Source organism: Macrosteles quadrilineatus, unplaced genomic scaffold (assembly GCF_028750875.1).
Source record: "Macrosteles quadrilineatus isolate MER2022 unplaced genomic scaffold, UCM_ALF_1.0 Scaffold_4__1_contigs__length_99947679, whole genome shotgun sequence".
NCBI classification, from domain to species: Eukaryota; Metazoa; Arthropoda; class Insecta; order Hemiptera; family Cicadellidae; genus Macrosteles; species Macrosteles quadrilineatus.
Window position 1 is genome coordinate 11,879,493 of NW_026542597.1, and position 15,616 is coordinate 11,895,108.

The 15,616-nt window shown below is 35.1% G+C and overlaps 1 protein-coding gene across 4 annotated transcripts in view; it reads right to left on the minus strand.

The window, feature by feature from the left end:
* Positions 1-15,616, minus strand: part of LOC128991909 (protein ECT2-like) — a 36,447-nt gene continuing 20,831 nt past the window's right edge. For all 4 annotated transcript variants that reach the window (XM_054415188.1, XM_054415187.1, XM_054415186.1 and 1 more), the window contains 10 exons: positions 14,910-15,098; positions 12,943-13,150; positions 10,106-10,266; positions 8,898-9,017; positions 8,530-8,686; positions 7,447-7,601; positions 6,659-6,747; positions 6,328-6,499; positions 5,154-5,287; positions 1-3,791 (listed from right to left, as the gene is read on the minus strand). In XM_054415188.1, coding sequence (XP_054271163.1) covers positions 5,177-5,287; positions 6,328-6,499; positions 6,659-6,747; positions 7,447-7,601; positions 8,530-8,686; positions 8,898-9,017; positions 10,106-10,266; positions 12,943-13,150; positions 14,910-15,098 — 1,362 coding nt within the window. In that variant the 3' untranslated portion in view covers positions 1-3,791; positions 5,154-5,176. The remainder of the gene's footprint in view (positions 3,792-5,153; positions 5,288-6,327; positions 6,500-6,658; positions 6,748-7,446; positions 7,602-8,529; positions 8,687-8,897; positions 9,018-10,105; positions 10,267-12,942; positions 13,151-14,909; positions 15,099-15,616) is intronic.

Consider the following 15,616-nt stretch of genomic DNA (forward strand, 5'->3'; position numbering starts at 1 on the left):
TTAATTGATGTAAATTTATTTTACAAAAGAAAATACAATATGGTGATCCTACAAATAAAATACAATGTGTATCACACAAATCAAATTTACCCCTAGTTGAATATCGCTGCTAGAAATTCATCGGTTAGAGAAAATCCAAAAATACTAAATTAGGTTAAAGACAATACAACACATAGAGAGCTAAATCTACATCACAAAGGCTGACTTATTTTTTCATCAATATGAAAATGTGACGTTTAAATATGCCCTGTTGGAAACTGAAAATTATTTCAAATACAACTAAAGGTACAAGACTTAATTTAATGAAATGAAAATGTATCTAGAGTGCAAATAAATGAAAGCTTGATATTCCAACAAAGTTTTATTTTATAAGCGAAATGTTGGCTTCGAAGGTGGGCCTTGATAGGCTGCTATATGTGACTTAGATAACAGAGTATACTTTTTTACCATGTAAACATCAATAGAAAATTATGTATGTTTAAAGTTTTAGTTAGGTGGGTAAAGAAAACACAAATATCCTGTTAACAAACTGCCTTCAAATTGAAAAAGTAGGCTATGTAGAAAAATTGGTGGGTACAAAAAATGTAAGAATTAAAATGTACACATATTGAGATTTTGTTTTTGCCAGTAATTAAGGTTTAAAGTAATAATTAATTTTAATCTCTTCTTAAACTATTAATCTCAACCCATTGTAAATATATAATTTAGTTTTCAATATACAAATAGGTAAAATCCACAAATACTAGAAAAAAACCGGAATGGATCATGGTGGAAGGAAAATATATAGGTGTGCTATTCCCGTCATATGCTGACGTCACCCAGATTGCAAACAAATGATCACCTGATTGTATTACCATACAATTATATTTGTTTTGATTTGATTGTTATTGTTTTTATTATTTTTTTAATGGTGAAATGGTGTTTTCAATCTGGGTGACGTCAGCATATAACGGGAATAGCATACCTATGTAGTCATAAACATAAACAAATGACGTTTTTGGCCCGAAAGTAAACAAAACCCCTATACTAATAGCATTAATTAACATATCGTTTTGTTTAATTAAAAACATCATTTGTTTATGTTTATGATCCACACCGGGTCTTTTGTAGTGTTCGTGGTAAAATCTAAGAATTTTAAATCTAATTCCATCTATATTTAAATCTTAAGAAACCTTTAATATTTTAAATTTCAACTGTTAACCCTTAGAGTGCCAGGCGAGAAATAAAAGTAACGCTAAAAAAATGCCGATGATTTTTCCCGAAGGTCGCGCTAAAAATGCCGAGCGCGATCTGGCGATTTTTAGGTTAAAATTTCGTAAAAATCGAATTTTCGATATTTCGACCAACGAAAATCGATGTATCGCATCTAGTAACTTTCGACTCAATGTTAATATATGGGTTAAAAGAATCCGAGTATCCATTCGGTTGTTATGACAACTGTTCGATCATTACGAAACGTCCGGTCAGCCGGACGTTGGCACTTTTGGCTCGTTCTAAAAACGTCCGGTCGGCCGGACGTCGGCACTTTTGGCTCGTTTTAAAAACGTCCGGTTCCCCGGACGTTGGCACTCAAAGGGTTAAAAGTTACAAATAAATCATAATACAATGTGCACAAATTAATTTCAATGAATAATCAAATTGTATTGTTATAAAACCATTTGAAAAATGTGATAAAAAAAGGTAACTTTCTGTTACACCGAACACACCCGGTTTTATCTGTTATACCCACGACACCAGGATAGGTTAGGTTAGGTTATTTAAACATAAAAAATACAATTACTTTAATTTAAAAATTTGGTTACTTAACCTAACCTAACCTAATGTAGTTAATAAAACACAAGAGTACCTAAAAAAACATTGAAAATAACCTGAATACTAAAAGATGTTTCAGTTTCTCTCAAATCTAATTTAAAAATAGAAATCACATTAACATTATTTGTAAACAAAATGACTAACCCCTTTATCATAAAAAGCTAGAAACTTGACTTAAAATTAACAAGAATATCTTTACCGGTATAATAAGTAAATTATATTCAACATAGAGCAACTTGTGGTCAAAGTATATACCTACATATACTTTCAATAACAGGTTTGTAATATATAACATTTTTTATAATTCTTACTTGATTAAGAAGTAGAGAGCTTATTAAAACTACTATACACAGTTAAAAGGTTAAAAATACAACAATTGTCATTAAAATATACAGTAATAACAGTCTATAACTGTACTCAAATAATTAGAAATAGCTGATTTTCCCTGAATGGTAAATTCGCTAAAAAGAGAGCAAGGGTTGTTCTTAAATATTTACACAACTAAGAAACTAAAAACCGTAGCATTTTATATACATTGTCAATTATGTTGCATATTATGTAAAAAACTATACCTAGCAACATAGCTTTGGATACAGTACAGAAAATACTGTGTTTTATATTGTCCGTTTTAGTACTAGACTTATTTGCCTTCATATTGTGATTAGGGCTTTGCTGTAGGCTTTTAAAAATGAAACTGAAGAAATAAAACTCATTGAAATAATATGAGAAAAGAAATCAAATTGTAAAAAAATAGCCTTTTATAAATAAACCATCATAGCCTAACAGAGGTCCTATAAATTTACTTTTTCACTAAGCAATAAAGGAGACTTACGCAGAGGTCTATCTTATAGTTAAATGGTGAATAATTATGAAGGGTAAATAAAAGATATCCTGAACAAAAGGGAAGGTTATTAAATTAAATAAAATTCAGTAAGAATTCTTACAGTGTAAAATACTCAAAAGAATTGTTTTTATTTTCACACTTTTTAAAAATGGCTTTGCAATTTCACCATAAGTTTGAAATTAATTTTTAATCAGTTAGGCTATGTTGGGTTACTTAAAGGCTATACTTGAGAAATTTCTTTCCAGAAATTTGATTTCCGTCTTCAATCATTTATGAGCAGTAACTAACTAAACATAGACAAAACTGTTAAAATCATTATTACCAAAAAAATCTTTTTTATTCAGCAATTGGACAAAAAATTAACGAACTTGGTAAATTAACTTGAACAGATAAACAGTTTTGAATAATATATATTTTTGTATACAAACACCTTTGTAAGTTGTAAAAAAAATTAAACCACAAACTTGTATAACACCATAATAAAGAACATCATCTAAGTTTCAGATTCTAGATATTAGTCAAAGTTGAAAACATCCAGAAGTTAAAAATACTTTGAAACATACATAAATGAGGTAGATTGAAATACTAATTTGTAATTGCATTGCAAACAGAAAACAAAACATATGCCTTAGGTAAAAGTGGTTGAAAAACATAAAAAAACTAAAAAATGACTGCAGTTGTAAGAATTATGACCATAAACATTATCAATATGAAAACTACAGTTATGTAGTTTAAATATCAAGTTGTTTTAATGGAGACTAGTTTTGCACTTTTTTCCAGTCAACTCCTATCCAAATACCTGTTAATCTTTTTCATTAAATCTCAGGACGTATCCACTTTTACAACAAAAACTCACAAACCTTACTTTAGACAGAAAATCGACACCTATCAACTATAATACTGCATTCCGTACTTCTGGACTCTTCAACTTTAAACTACTATTTACAATAACATGTATTGCGATAAACTTCTTAGAGAAGCACCGAGAAAGCACTCAATCGGCAGGAACGGTTAAACACAGCACCTAATTGTTGTATTGTCCTTGAACTAGATCAGATCTAGATAGTGGAAGTAGCAAGAACTAGGACGGCCGGACCAATATACATATGTACATTCCGAGACTAACCCACACTTTCTGAAACAAACAATGTATTGTAACGACACATTTAGTGAAGGTCGATGTATTTGAGTGATTGTTATAAACGGACAAGATGGGAAATGTCTGCATTAATCTCTTTAACACAAACCTACTATGCAAATTGTAGAATCATCATGAATGTTTGTAAGTGTAAACTTTGCAATGTCTGTGATAATATTGCAAGATTCCTTTAAAAACTATTCAAATGTTGAGAGAAAAACAGGTTTAAGTCCCAACATTTTCAACGAGCCAATTTTGAAGATTCAGTTGGATTTTGAATCAATAGACAATCATTATAATTTCTATTGAGGCATAATACAGGGTGTTTTTTAAGAATGCCGGGATTTTAAATAACAATTGCTTGGGGTTCAAGGTAACTAAACGTTTTATACGTCAAATTGAAGCTAAAATAACTAAGTTTTGTTTCATGTGTAGCAAGGGAGGAATTTTTGACATTGGCATGCGCAAAACAGGTGCGCGGTGGTAGGCCACTATTCTGACTCATACGCTTGACGCCAGTTGCCAGTAGGACGTTTACGGCGCAACAGAAGGCACAAATCGTAATCTGTGGTTCGCAGAGTTAATACCATTGCTAAATTAAACTAAATTAAAATCTTCTTGATGATAAAGAAACTTGAACCTGATATAAGATATATGAAATTCTGAATATAATTAAATCATTCCGAATTGTATCAAAGGATGAGAAAAAAACTTTGTTCTTTTCCCTTTAATTTGACATTTAAATCGTTTAATTATCTTCAATAGTCCGCGCGCAACGACCGTTTAAAATCCCGGCATTCTTTTAAAAACACCCTGTATAATACATTCACTAACTTTTAAAATTGTTTTGTAAATAATGTATCTTCCTAATTGATTTTCAACTGTTTTGAGCTTTGTAATCGGAGTTGTTTGGAACACATATTATAATTGAAAGATCTGCTAAACCATCCTGGCTAACTTAAAGCTAGAAATTTTGGTTTTAATTAAGTTACAAAGGACTTTTCCTACGCTAAGTATTTTAAATAATTTTTTTTTTTTAAAGAGGTTGGCGGCCTCTTTAAACCTTGCATTTGCCCGTCCACATAGACTAACCGCCGTGGATCGTTTACAGCAAAGCAAGGAGTGAGCCGGTACAGTACAAAGGTGAACTGTACTGATAAAATGTTTTCGGCAGTGACCAGGATCCGAACCCACGACATCGCTGCCTTGGGCCTGAAGTCCGCGACGCTACCAACTGAGCCACCGACTCACTAAGAATTAATTAGAAATTAAGTTAATTTACCTTAAGTCAAAATAGTTGTACTAGGCTGAAAAATTAGGCTGAAAAATTGCCAAACAGAAAACAAAGAATATACTTACAAAAATGTGGGTCAATAGATGTGTCATAAGCGCCGCAGGGACGCGACAGACAGAGAAGGGTGTTTGTTTCGTCGGGTTGGCTGCACTGAGAGAGGAGGAGCGGCAGGGGGAGGGGGTGTGGCTGATCCTAGCTCCTGAAACACAAGTACATACTACACTTGACACTGACTGTAATTGAGAACTTACTTTGATATACAGTAAAACCTCACTAACTTGATTATTTGTGGACCCAGAGATTGTCATGTTTGTTTGTGGACTCTGGGTTGTAGAGTTATCCAGAACATTAAAAATTTTAATGTGTTTTTATAGATGAATACATAACAGACTATTTTGACACATTGAGTAATAATCTTCAAATAAATGTCAAGTATTATAAATTTAATTAAAATTAACACTACATGTTCCAGAAAAGTTGCTTATTTTTGCGTGCGCCCAGTCAGCTGTTGATGGTTGAGTTACCGGGTGTTGAGTTAATGATGTTCTACTGTACTGAAATAGACCAGTGGTAGTGAGGTCTATTAGAACCATTTGTAGTTGTAAAACATAAAACATAGTTCAATGATTTAACTTACTCATTAAAGTATTAATTTTTGTATTTGTAGTAGAGATGGATGAAATTTTGTGAAACTTTCAGGAAAAACACATTACCGATCATCGGGAAAGATGACATTAAATTTGGGATTTTTTAACGTCAGCGATTTTGCCACGTGGCAAGTGACAATGATGACGTCTCCCAAATTGTGGAAGATGTCGCTGGTATTGTGGGTGACGAATCATATCTTGGCAATGGCAGGAGATTTTCACGATGGTTTTGAAACCCAGGGTCATCTATGTGATCATGACACCATTGAGAAAATCTTCTGCAGTCATGGCGCCATCTTGAACATGGCTCGAGGTCACGGCACCAGTGTGAAGATCTCCTGTGATCATGGAGATATCATTATTCTCCTGGGTTCGGAACTATCGTGAACAGCTTTCAAAATCGCGGAGATATCATACCACTGATATTTCCGGTGGTTGCAGAAATGTCACTCCTGACGCCATGAGGTTGATGACGATGGAAAAAATCCTGAATCAAGTGCAATCCTGTTTCGATGATCAACATATTATATACAGAATATATTAGTCCGTGCATTCCCAGTTAAAAAAAGGGTAAACAAAGTATTCCACTCACATTGAGGTTGTTACAACTAGCCAGCCGCATCTGAGCTAACTGTGAGGCAGGTGTCAAGTTACTAGTGCTGCCAAACGGACTCATCATTGTGCTCATCGCCCTCTTCAGCTTGTTAGGGGTCTTGTTGAAGCTGAACGCTCGTCCCACCTTTATACGAGTCCTTGACGCAAATCTACAAAAACAAGACAGGAGATAAAAAACAGTACAAGAAAATCTAACAAAAACAAGATACAAAATAATCTCAAGAGAGTAACGTTAAATATTTTACCGTCTCGGCAACTATGTTTTTATTTCTTACAATTCAGGTTGGTACTAGTGATAAAACACTTACTTTGCCGCTTTACTTTTTAGTGTTCCCACACCAATATCACTTGTGTCTATGTCCAATTCCTCTTGATTCAAAGAGGCCAAGAAGTTTTCCTGTAAAAGATTAAATAAATAATACCAAAATGTAAAGTCAATTTTAGTTAGCTGTGGTTAACTTACAATAGCTGAATGGTTAGATAGCTTAACGATGCAGTGATAATGCTTGCCGGTTTAATCCTGAGAGAATTCTAGTAGCTTTTAATCAATGATTTTCAGCACAGTTGTCGTAGCAAGAATCAAGGTAGAAACATCAGTATTGTTGCGTTGTTTATTACAAGGTCAACACCCTATGGGAACTCAAATCTACAATTAGTGACCGTGGAAGCCTATCCAGAAAGCTCAAAAAACTCAATGTTGTTAAATGGAAAAACCTTTAGGTAAAAGGGAAACTCTTTGTAGGACTGAGAAACAGGGTTGTGGTGCTAGTCTATTTCCGAACATAGCCTGTTTGCTCCTGAAAAAGTCAATAGCTTTATGAAGGTTCAAAACTGGAGTCAGCTGCTTTAGATCATTGGGCTTCTAACAAAATGGTCTTATTTCTAAAGCTAATCTTAGTCAATAATAACAGGGTTATCACTCAATTTCCACACCCATTCTTCCTCATATTCAGTTAAAATACAGAACCATTGAGTTCCTGTCTCACTGCAATAATATTGACGATAATGGCCTAAAAACTTACAGGATATTTGGAAATCACAAGGAAGTTTTGAACAGTTCTAAAAGCTACCACACATAGGCTTGAATGAGTCTTACCGCGTCCGGCCTACAAAGTGTGTTGGCCATTTGACGGCACAACGTCCGCAGAAACGTCATCTTGTCCGTCCCCTCGTCTGTGATTCTGAAAGAGTATCGCTTCTCTCTCAACTCTTGGTTACTTTTCACCACCAACGCAAACTTGTTGTGACAATCTGGGAAGAAAATTAAGGCTATGAATATAGTAAGAGCTATCTTCACTGTTATGAACAGAGCTCTTAATCAGACAGGTGATTAGGTTATTGAAACAAATAGTTTCAAAACTATAAAACACTGTAGGACAGTCCATATGCCCAATGAGAGAAGTAGAAATGCCATTCCGATGTTAAAACTGCGTAGTCGAGTGAATTGAGCTAACATACAGATAGGGCCGATGTCAACTTTTTCAACTATAGATTTATTTTGAAATCTTCTAACTGAAGTGACAACACCCCCTGTTGACATTTATAACTTGTAAAATAATCTATATCATCTCTTACATCATATATGCAAATTAAAGTAACAAAAAATAAGAGAACATTTAATTTAGACTTCAGCTCACTCTTATTCAACAGCTTATTCAACAGTTTTCTTGATTGGTAAAAAATTGGCTACAACTGGTCCACATTAATGGTATGTCGATTGTCGACTTCGCCATCTGAAGTTCAATGCTCAAACCCTTCAACAATAGATTACTTCTCTGACTATTACAGAACCAAAGATGTGTTTCTCATTGGATTGGCAAAGCTGATAAGACAAAAAAAGATTACATTTTTAGCTGTGCATTTGGACAGTATTAATTGGTTTATGCAAAGGTAAGCAAACTCAACTGCTGACACTTTGGCAAGCTAATATCTTCTAGAAAACCAGTTTGAAGCTGTCACTAATGATCATGATCTACTGACAAATTATTATTAACATTTTGTGAAATAACAAATACGAACAAGTAAAGTTCAACTTTAGTACCTAGAAAAACATAAAATAGGTATTTTAAAATTGTAGGTAGGTAAGAGAAAGGAAACGATTTTCCAACCACCATTGCGCTATATATCTCTAAGATCAAAAAACTATCGTAAATTGAAACAACCATCGTAAATCAATCACCTTCAGTCTCCGTGATGTCAATAACCATCTTGATGTGGGAGAGAGGCATCAGTCGGACGTGTTTGAAGGAAGCCGGGCGAGTCTTGTCTTGGCCATTCAACTTGGCTGTGTTTGGACTCTTGAGGGAGTTGAAAGCTTTTGAACGCTTTTTACATACCTAGGAACAAGAAATAAAAAAATTGATAACAAGTCTTAAATGAACATTATTTGGGATAACTATACTCAGGCTTATCTTATAAGAAAGCTATGTTGCTGACTAACACATTCACTACCAGTACTGAAGAATTAACTTATTATGAATATAGAAACACATACAAATTGTAAAACTTAACATAATGTTCTATCTAAAGCCAAACTGACTACTTCACCTCCACTATGTCAGAGAAGAGGAAGAACGCAAGTGCATCGCCGCGTCCGCTGAGACCATCACTGAGCTCCGTGATGTCACAACGTGTGATGAAACTGCGATGGGACGACACTAGGTGGGGCTGCAAAATCAGTAACATTCAGGTTATTTTTTCACTTCATCAACCTTTGTCACCCAGACCCGGAGATAACCGGAACAGGAGAGGATATGTATGTATCAACCTTTGTTTACCATGTCAGTAAGTAGAACAATTCACAACTAATACTTTTTAAATGACTATGGATAAACCGTCTATTGTGGGAAAAAAGAGGTCAGTAAATCCACAATGAGTTTCATACGTTGTTTAAACAACCATTTTCTAAGAATCTGGAAAATGCTGTCATTATCACTGTAATAAAATAAAAATGTATATGAGCCGGTCTAGTTTTATTGTGAACCACATAGGAAATTAAATAGTAATATATTTTCAAGAGTAAAATAATGTGTACTGTTGTTCTATAGTATAGAAGAGACAAATATCATTCAACAGTACAGTTAATTGATACAGGCATTTGTACACATTCACTTTGCACAGCTTCAGTGATACCAACAAATTATTGCAAAGCTAAACCTGTGATATATGCAGCTTTTTTAATTTATCAAATATTGTGAAGAGGAAGAGATTGGCAATGGTGTGTGAGTAGCTGAAAGTGTTGTTAACCAGTAACTTGGTGTGCTGGCCTACAGAAGGCTGTTTTTTAAAGTTGGCATTTGCACTTGATAAGGGGGTCAGTTTTGTGTGTAGCTGTTGGTTTTTGTGTTGGAGGACAGTTTCCTGCTGAGGAAACAGGAGGCCAAGGAATTGTGGTCCTAGGGGGGGGGGGGGGTTGGGGTTGGGGTGAGGTCATCTTAAAAATCTGTGGGGTAAAGTGATTGATTTAAAAAATTGGGGTTTAGAGTTTTTTCCAAATTGTGGTTTCTATTTTAAACTAATAAAAAAAATCTTTGTATGTTTTGTGGGGGTTTTTCCAAGGTATTTTACATGATTCAGTAGTTGATTTTAACTCTCCTTTAAGGTTATCTGAAAAGGAATCTCATGTAGGCAGTTAAGAGAAATGTTACCGGATGTAAAGCAATAAAAATAAAATTAAAGGAGAGTCCAACTTCAAATTTAAAACACACAATTTCTGTGTCAAAGATCAAACAGATAAAAAGCTACAGTGTACTCACCGGACAGTTTTCAATGTCGTTGAAGATGTCAAACATAACCATCTGGCCTTCCGTGCGTCTCTTGTCCTCGTTGATATGAGTGGTGACCTCACGAATAGACGCGGCTGCTGCTTGCAAGGCACTGTGGTCTGGGTTGCTTTTGTTTGTATGTTTCAATATGTCTGCCAACAAACATTAAGAATGTGTAACTTCTTTTATCACATCTAATTCAATACAGTCAAGTATATTTTCAACAAAGTAACTTACATGTACACAATTTAATTGGTACATCGGGTCGTATCCTTTTGTGCACTGGATTCTGTGACATGACTAGATCTTATAGCTGGACAAGCGATATAGTTAGGCAAATGCAAGTTTAAAAGAGGCAGACAACCTCTTTTCACTTACAGTAGACTCCCTCTTATCCGGACACCTTTTAACCGGACTAAGATCGGCACAATTGACATCTCTTTAACCAGACAATTTTTATCAGCACATCAGTTTAACTGGACTAGATTGGCAGGAAGTGGGCAGAACTGAAACGACTGTTCTTGTGGGGAAGATTTGAGAGTGATCACGTGGCTAAATACAATGCTCTACTTAAATTTAGATCAAATACTGTATACAGTATGCATTTAAATGGTGCGTTTTAACGAGTTTTTGGTAGGGGTCTGCGGGTCAGACTTTTTTGGTTCGGGTCGGGTCGGGTCGGGCCAATAATTTTGATCCTCGGGTTTCGGGCCAAAATCGGGTCGGGCCAAAAATTATTAATTACCAGATTTTTTTTCTTTTTTTAACTCCTATCTGTGTTTATAATATTACTTAAAAATAACATATGAAAAACGGTTGTATTTATGTATATTATTTCATGTTCATAACTTATTTACAGCTTAGGAGTTGCCTCAACTGCAAGAAAGAAGAAAATAATTTTTTTTATCAAGCCATTCTTTCCCATTTTCATAACTGTTGAAATATCTAAACAGCTATATTACAACAAGTTTGTAATGGAACTTAATATAAAAGGATCATAAACAAATCAATTAACCTTATCTCAAGTTTAGGGCCTGTGGACTGGCTTAAAGACTGCAAGCAAGAAGAAAATAAAAATTCTATGTTTCCACCTAGCAATATGAATCATTCATTCCCTGCCTCCTAACCTCCTAAGTATAAAAACCTCACACTTACAATAGCATTATTAGTTACATCATCATAAATAAAGAATTATTTATTATTGGCATTACTAGGCCTACAGCTTTACATAGGAATTATTTTTTATAGGGCCTAAAATAGTAATAGACTAAGCAACATGACAAGTGGAGAACTCATTGAAGAAAAGATTGTGTGTAAACTAATTCACTTTAAAAACTCTAAAACAGTAAATAACACACATACATTGTTTATGGTATAGTTAGTTATAGTAAAGACTGTAAAAATTGCATATATCATGTCATACACAGTTATAGACCTACGGTATTGCAAGAGATTAAAATCCTAAAACAACTGATTTTAGCTAATAAATGAAAAGAATTAAAAATCCATAAACTCAAGTCAAACAATATCACAATTATTAGGTACCTGAAAAGGAACTCTTAATATATAGAAAATTATATTAAATCAAGAGAAAAGAAAGTTAAATGCTAATTTGGCAACATAAGCAGACAGCAGAGACATTATAGTGTCCTAATTAGCAACACAACTCAATGTTTTTATACTGTAAGTCGATGTTTTTGAAACTGTAGGGTCTTTTTCTCGGAAGGAAGGGGGAAGGGTAGTAGAATGTAAACAAAAAACCATGAATCACTCTCACAGCCGGGCCCGGGGACACTCAAGGTTACAGACCCTCCCCCTTCCCTCCCCGCCCCTCTTACACAACCAGAGCCAGGCCCGGGGACACTCAAGGTCATAGACCCTCCCCCTCCCCCACCCCTATTACACCACCCGATTGTTCCAATTGCTGACAAAATGCAAGTAACGAAACAAGGAAGTAGAGACAAAAAGATATATTTTCTTTATTCAAAAATATAAAACTGTTACAGATAATTTCCAAAGAATTCATGGTAGTTTGTGTCTTGTAAATATTGTATTAGATCTTAGAAATATCTTTTTTGAAACTCAATCTAACTTAAGAAAAACATAATTTTACTGATAAAAACTTTCATAAAATTATAAAATATTTAGGCCTAACCTCTTTGTAGACTTGCTGATACTTGATACTTAAAAAAAATTAAATGGTGACCATACAATGCCGAACCAGACGATCAGAAGTGTTGTTTTGTTTTGTTACTGAATGACAAAAAGGACACAGGAAAATAAAAGAACAAGATACAGATCTGTACACTATATCAGATATTTCTTTTGTTTATAATTTATTATGTAAATAAAATACTAAAATATATTTTAAACTAGGTATGGAATAAACAATAAATAATTAAACTGGTACCTCTGGATAAATAGTCTTTCTTTTGACTTCGTTTTCTTTGCACTGTTGCGTCACGGCTTTTGTTTTGTCAGTAGACGACTGGCTCTGGCTAGTGACAGTACGGCATTTGCTCTGTTGTGTCTTTGTTCTTAAACGTGAGCAAACTTAATATTTAATTATAATTTTAACGTTTTAATTCCTCTGTAATAATATATATAAGAGTGTTTCTTTGAAAATTACTTATTATAACTTACTGGCCTCGGTCCCGAGGAGTCCGGATTAGAGGGAGTCTACTGTATCCAATTTTCCAGCAGCTGGTTAGGTTGAACAATCTAGACTCTACCTCTAGCACCTCAAGTTATAGAAATCAAGCTCAAATACCAGTCTAACACCATACAATCACACAATTATTTCTTCTAGTTCACTAATTTATGTTTACCATTGAGCAGCAGGTTGATGCTGGGCAGTCGCTGCACTGGTCGTATCAGCAGATCCAGTAGACTCTGCCGGCCACACTCTGGCTTGGTCTGGCCTATCTTGAGGAAGGCGTGGAACCTGGGCATGGTCTGGTCACATCTCAGCAACATCTCTCTGGTGGTCTCGTAGAAGTTGACGTACGGAGGGTACGCCTTCACTAGGTCTCCCGACTGCAGACAAACAAGTTGCTTTAGGGCTGTAAAGTAGACTCCCATCCACGACAATGAGTGGCTGAGTGATATTGGATAATCAAGATTGCGGATAACGCAAACCTAACCTCAAAATCCCGGGAAATAACTAATACTAATACACATATAGTTAATAAGGAAACAATTAAAAATGTAATGTACAGTAGAACCCCTCATATCCGGCCACCACGGGACCAAGCCCCTGACCGGATAACGATTTGGCCGGATAAACCAACCTACTATGAAAATGATAATTCATACCTAATATATAGGTAATCAATCAATATATGCAATCAAAAGTATAATTTCATTCTGTTCTGGGATCATTTTTAGAAAAATAAACATGTTTGTAAAAAGAAAAAAAATATTTGTAGGTTATAGTCATTAAGTAATGAATGTACAAATATTATGATTCCAGGTAACAAAACCTATTAAATGGAGGTAAAAATTACAATAAATTGTACTTAAAGATCATTAGGACTTAAATGGTACATGCATTTCTACTCAACATTCTTAACCATTTTGTGAAATACAAAAATTAATGTACTCGTATTGTACTGTACTAACCCCACTTTGGAAATAATCAACCAACTGATCAGAGGTTAGGCCTACTAGCTCAACTGAGTATAGTGACTCAGCAAATAAATGTATAAACAAACAGATAAATAATGAGAACAATTTATTTTATGACTTGAGCAGTCACAAAGACTAGTGGCTGCATCTAAACGTCTGTAAGCTGTGAGAAAAAATTTTGATATTGGCTTCCTGGAAGGGGCCGGATAAACAGAGGACCGGTAAAACCAAGGCCGGATATGAGGGGTTCTACTGTATATACCTTGTAACTTTGTTTTACATGCATATATTTAGGAAGCAAATGATATTGAGGAGCCTATGTAAAGGCCTAGTATTAATATACACACAAAATGTAACTAATTGAATCTGCTGTGCTGTTGGAAAGGATGTAACTCATCGGTGGTCGGTGAAGATGTCTGCCTGTGAGATGTTGGAAATTTTCACACTTAACACCTTGATCGTTACCGTATAAGGTACATTTAATGTGTATAGTATATTTTTGATTTTTTTTGCGATGGTGGTTAATCTACTTGTGAATAGTGTGTCTACTGTAGTTCAATATTGCGATATGATTTGACATTAGCACAGTTGTATATATGCAATGAAGGTTAGTCTTTACAAGCTAGGAGGCCTGCTGGAAGCGTTTTAGACTACCTATCTGAGGTTGGGAAAAGGGACAGTCAGCCAGGTCAGGGTACCCAATGAACCAAGGAAAGGTTAGGCGAGTACTGGTGACATGTAATTTGGCAAAGGCCCTTACATTAAGTGTTGATTGGAGAAGTTTTGGTCAAAAGGGGCTTTCAGTCAAAAAGTTCTTTATATGTTTAGTTATTCAGTTAGACCATTAAACTCAACAATGTCTGTTGTATTTGTTGAGTGACTAATAAATATTAAGACATATTATGACATATTCTACAATAAGTTGAATCATAGGGATTAGTGTTTAGTTTTGGAGCTAAGTAAAAGAGTAAAGCTTTGAAGGAAAATAAATTGTTTGTAGTTAATATGATCTATGGGTTTAGCTGCATCCAAAACGCTTCTATACAACCATACTGTACTCGTACTGTATAACTTAGTGAAGGAGTTAGGTTAGAGGAACAGTATTGACAATTTGTCGTGACAAGCCTTATATGCCTATTACAGTTAGCCAACTCCTGTTACAACTTACAAAGTTGAGTATGATGTTGCCGATGCTCGTGTCCTCCGTCCAGTGACTAGCAGCATGACGTAGTTGCTCCAGCATGCGACAGTGAGTCTCATAGATGGGCGGCAGATGGCCAAAGATGATCTTCACCTCTGTAGGACTCAACAGCTGGTCGGGCGTCTCACACATCTGTTCCAGTGGTTCCTTGTACAGCTGTCAACAACACATCAGTCTCAATTCATTGTTAGTTAGACACAGATTTAACCATTTTAACACTAATACCGAAACCCCACATAGGCTGACGTTAACCGAAATACCCGGTCTGTGAGACCCCATTTGAAAAATAATGGACTTTGCTTAGAAAAACACAAACCGAAACCCTCGGTCTGTGAGACCCCGCTTTAAAATACACTAACGTTGGGCTTCTGAGACGGACATGTTATGAACAGACGACCTGTCAAGGTCACGGCACCCATGCAAAATGAACAAACGATATATCAATAGGTAGGGGAGGAAAAGGGGGGGAAGGTATTGGGGGAATGGAATCTACCAAGTAAACAGTGTTGCCAATATGCATTTTTGAAAATTCCCGTGGGCCTGTCAGACAGGGGTTTCGGTATTAGTGTTAAATACATTCTTTGTAGGGATAAAGTACCTCATGAGCGGAGGAGTCAAAAATATCAGAAGTACAATTTTCTCACAAAAAACTTCAATATTGAGAATATTTAACA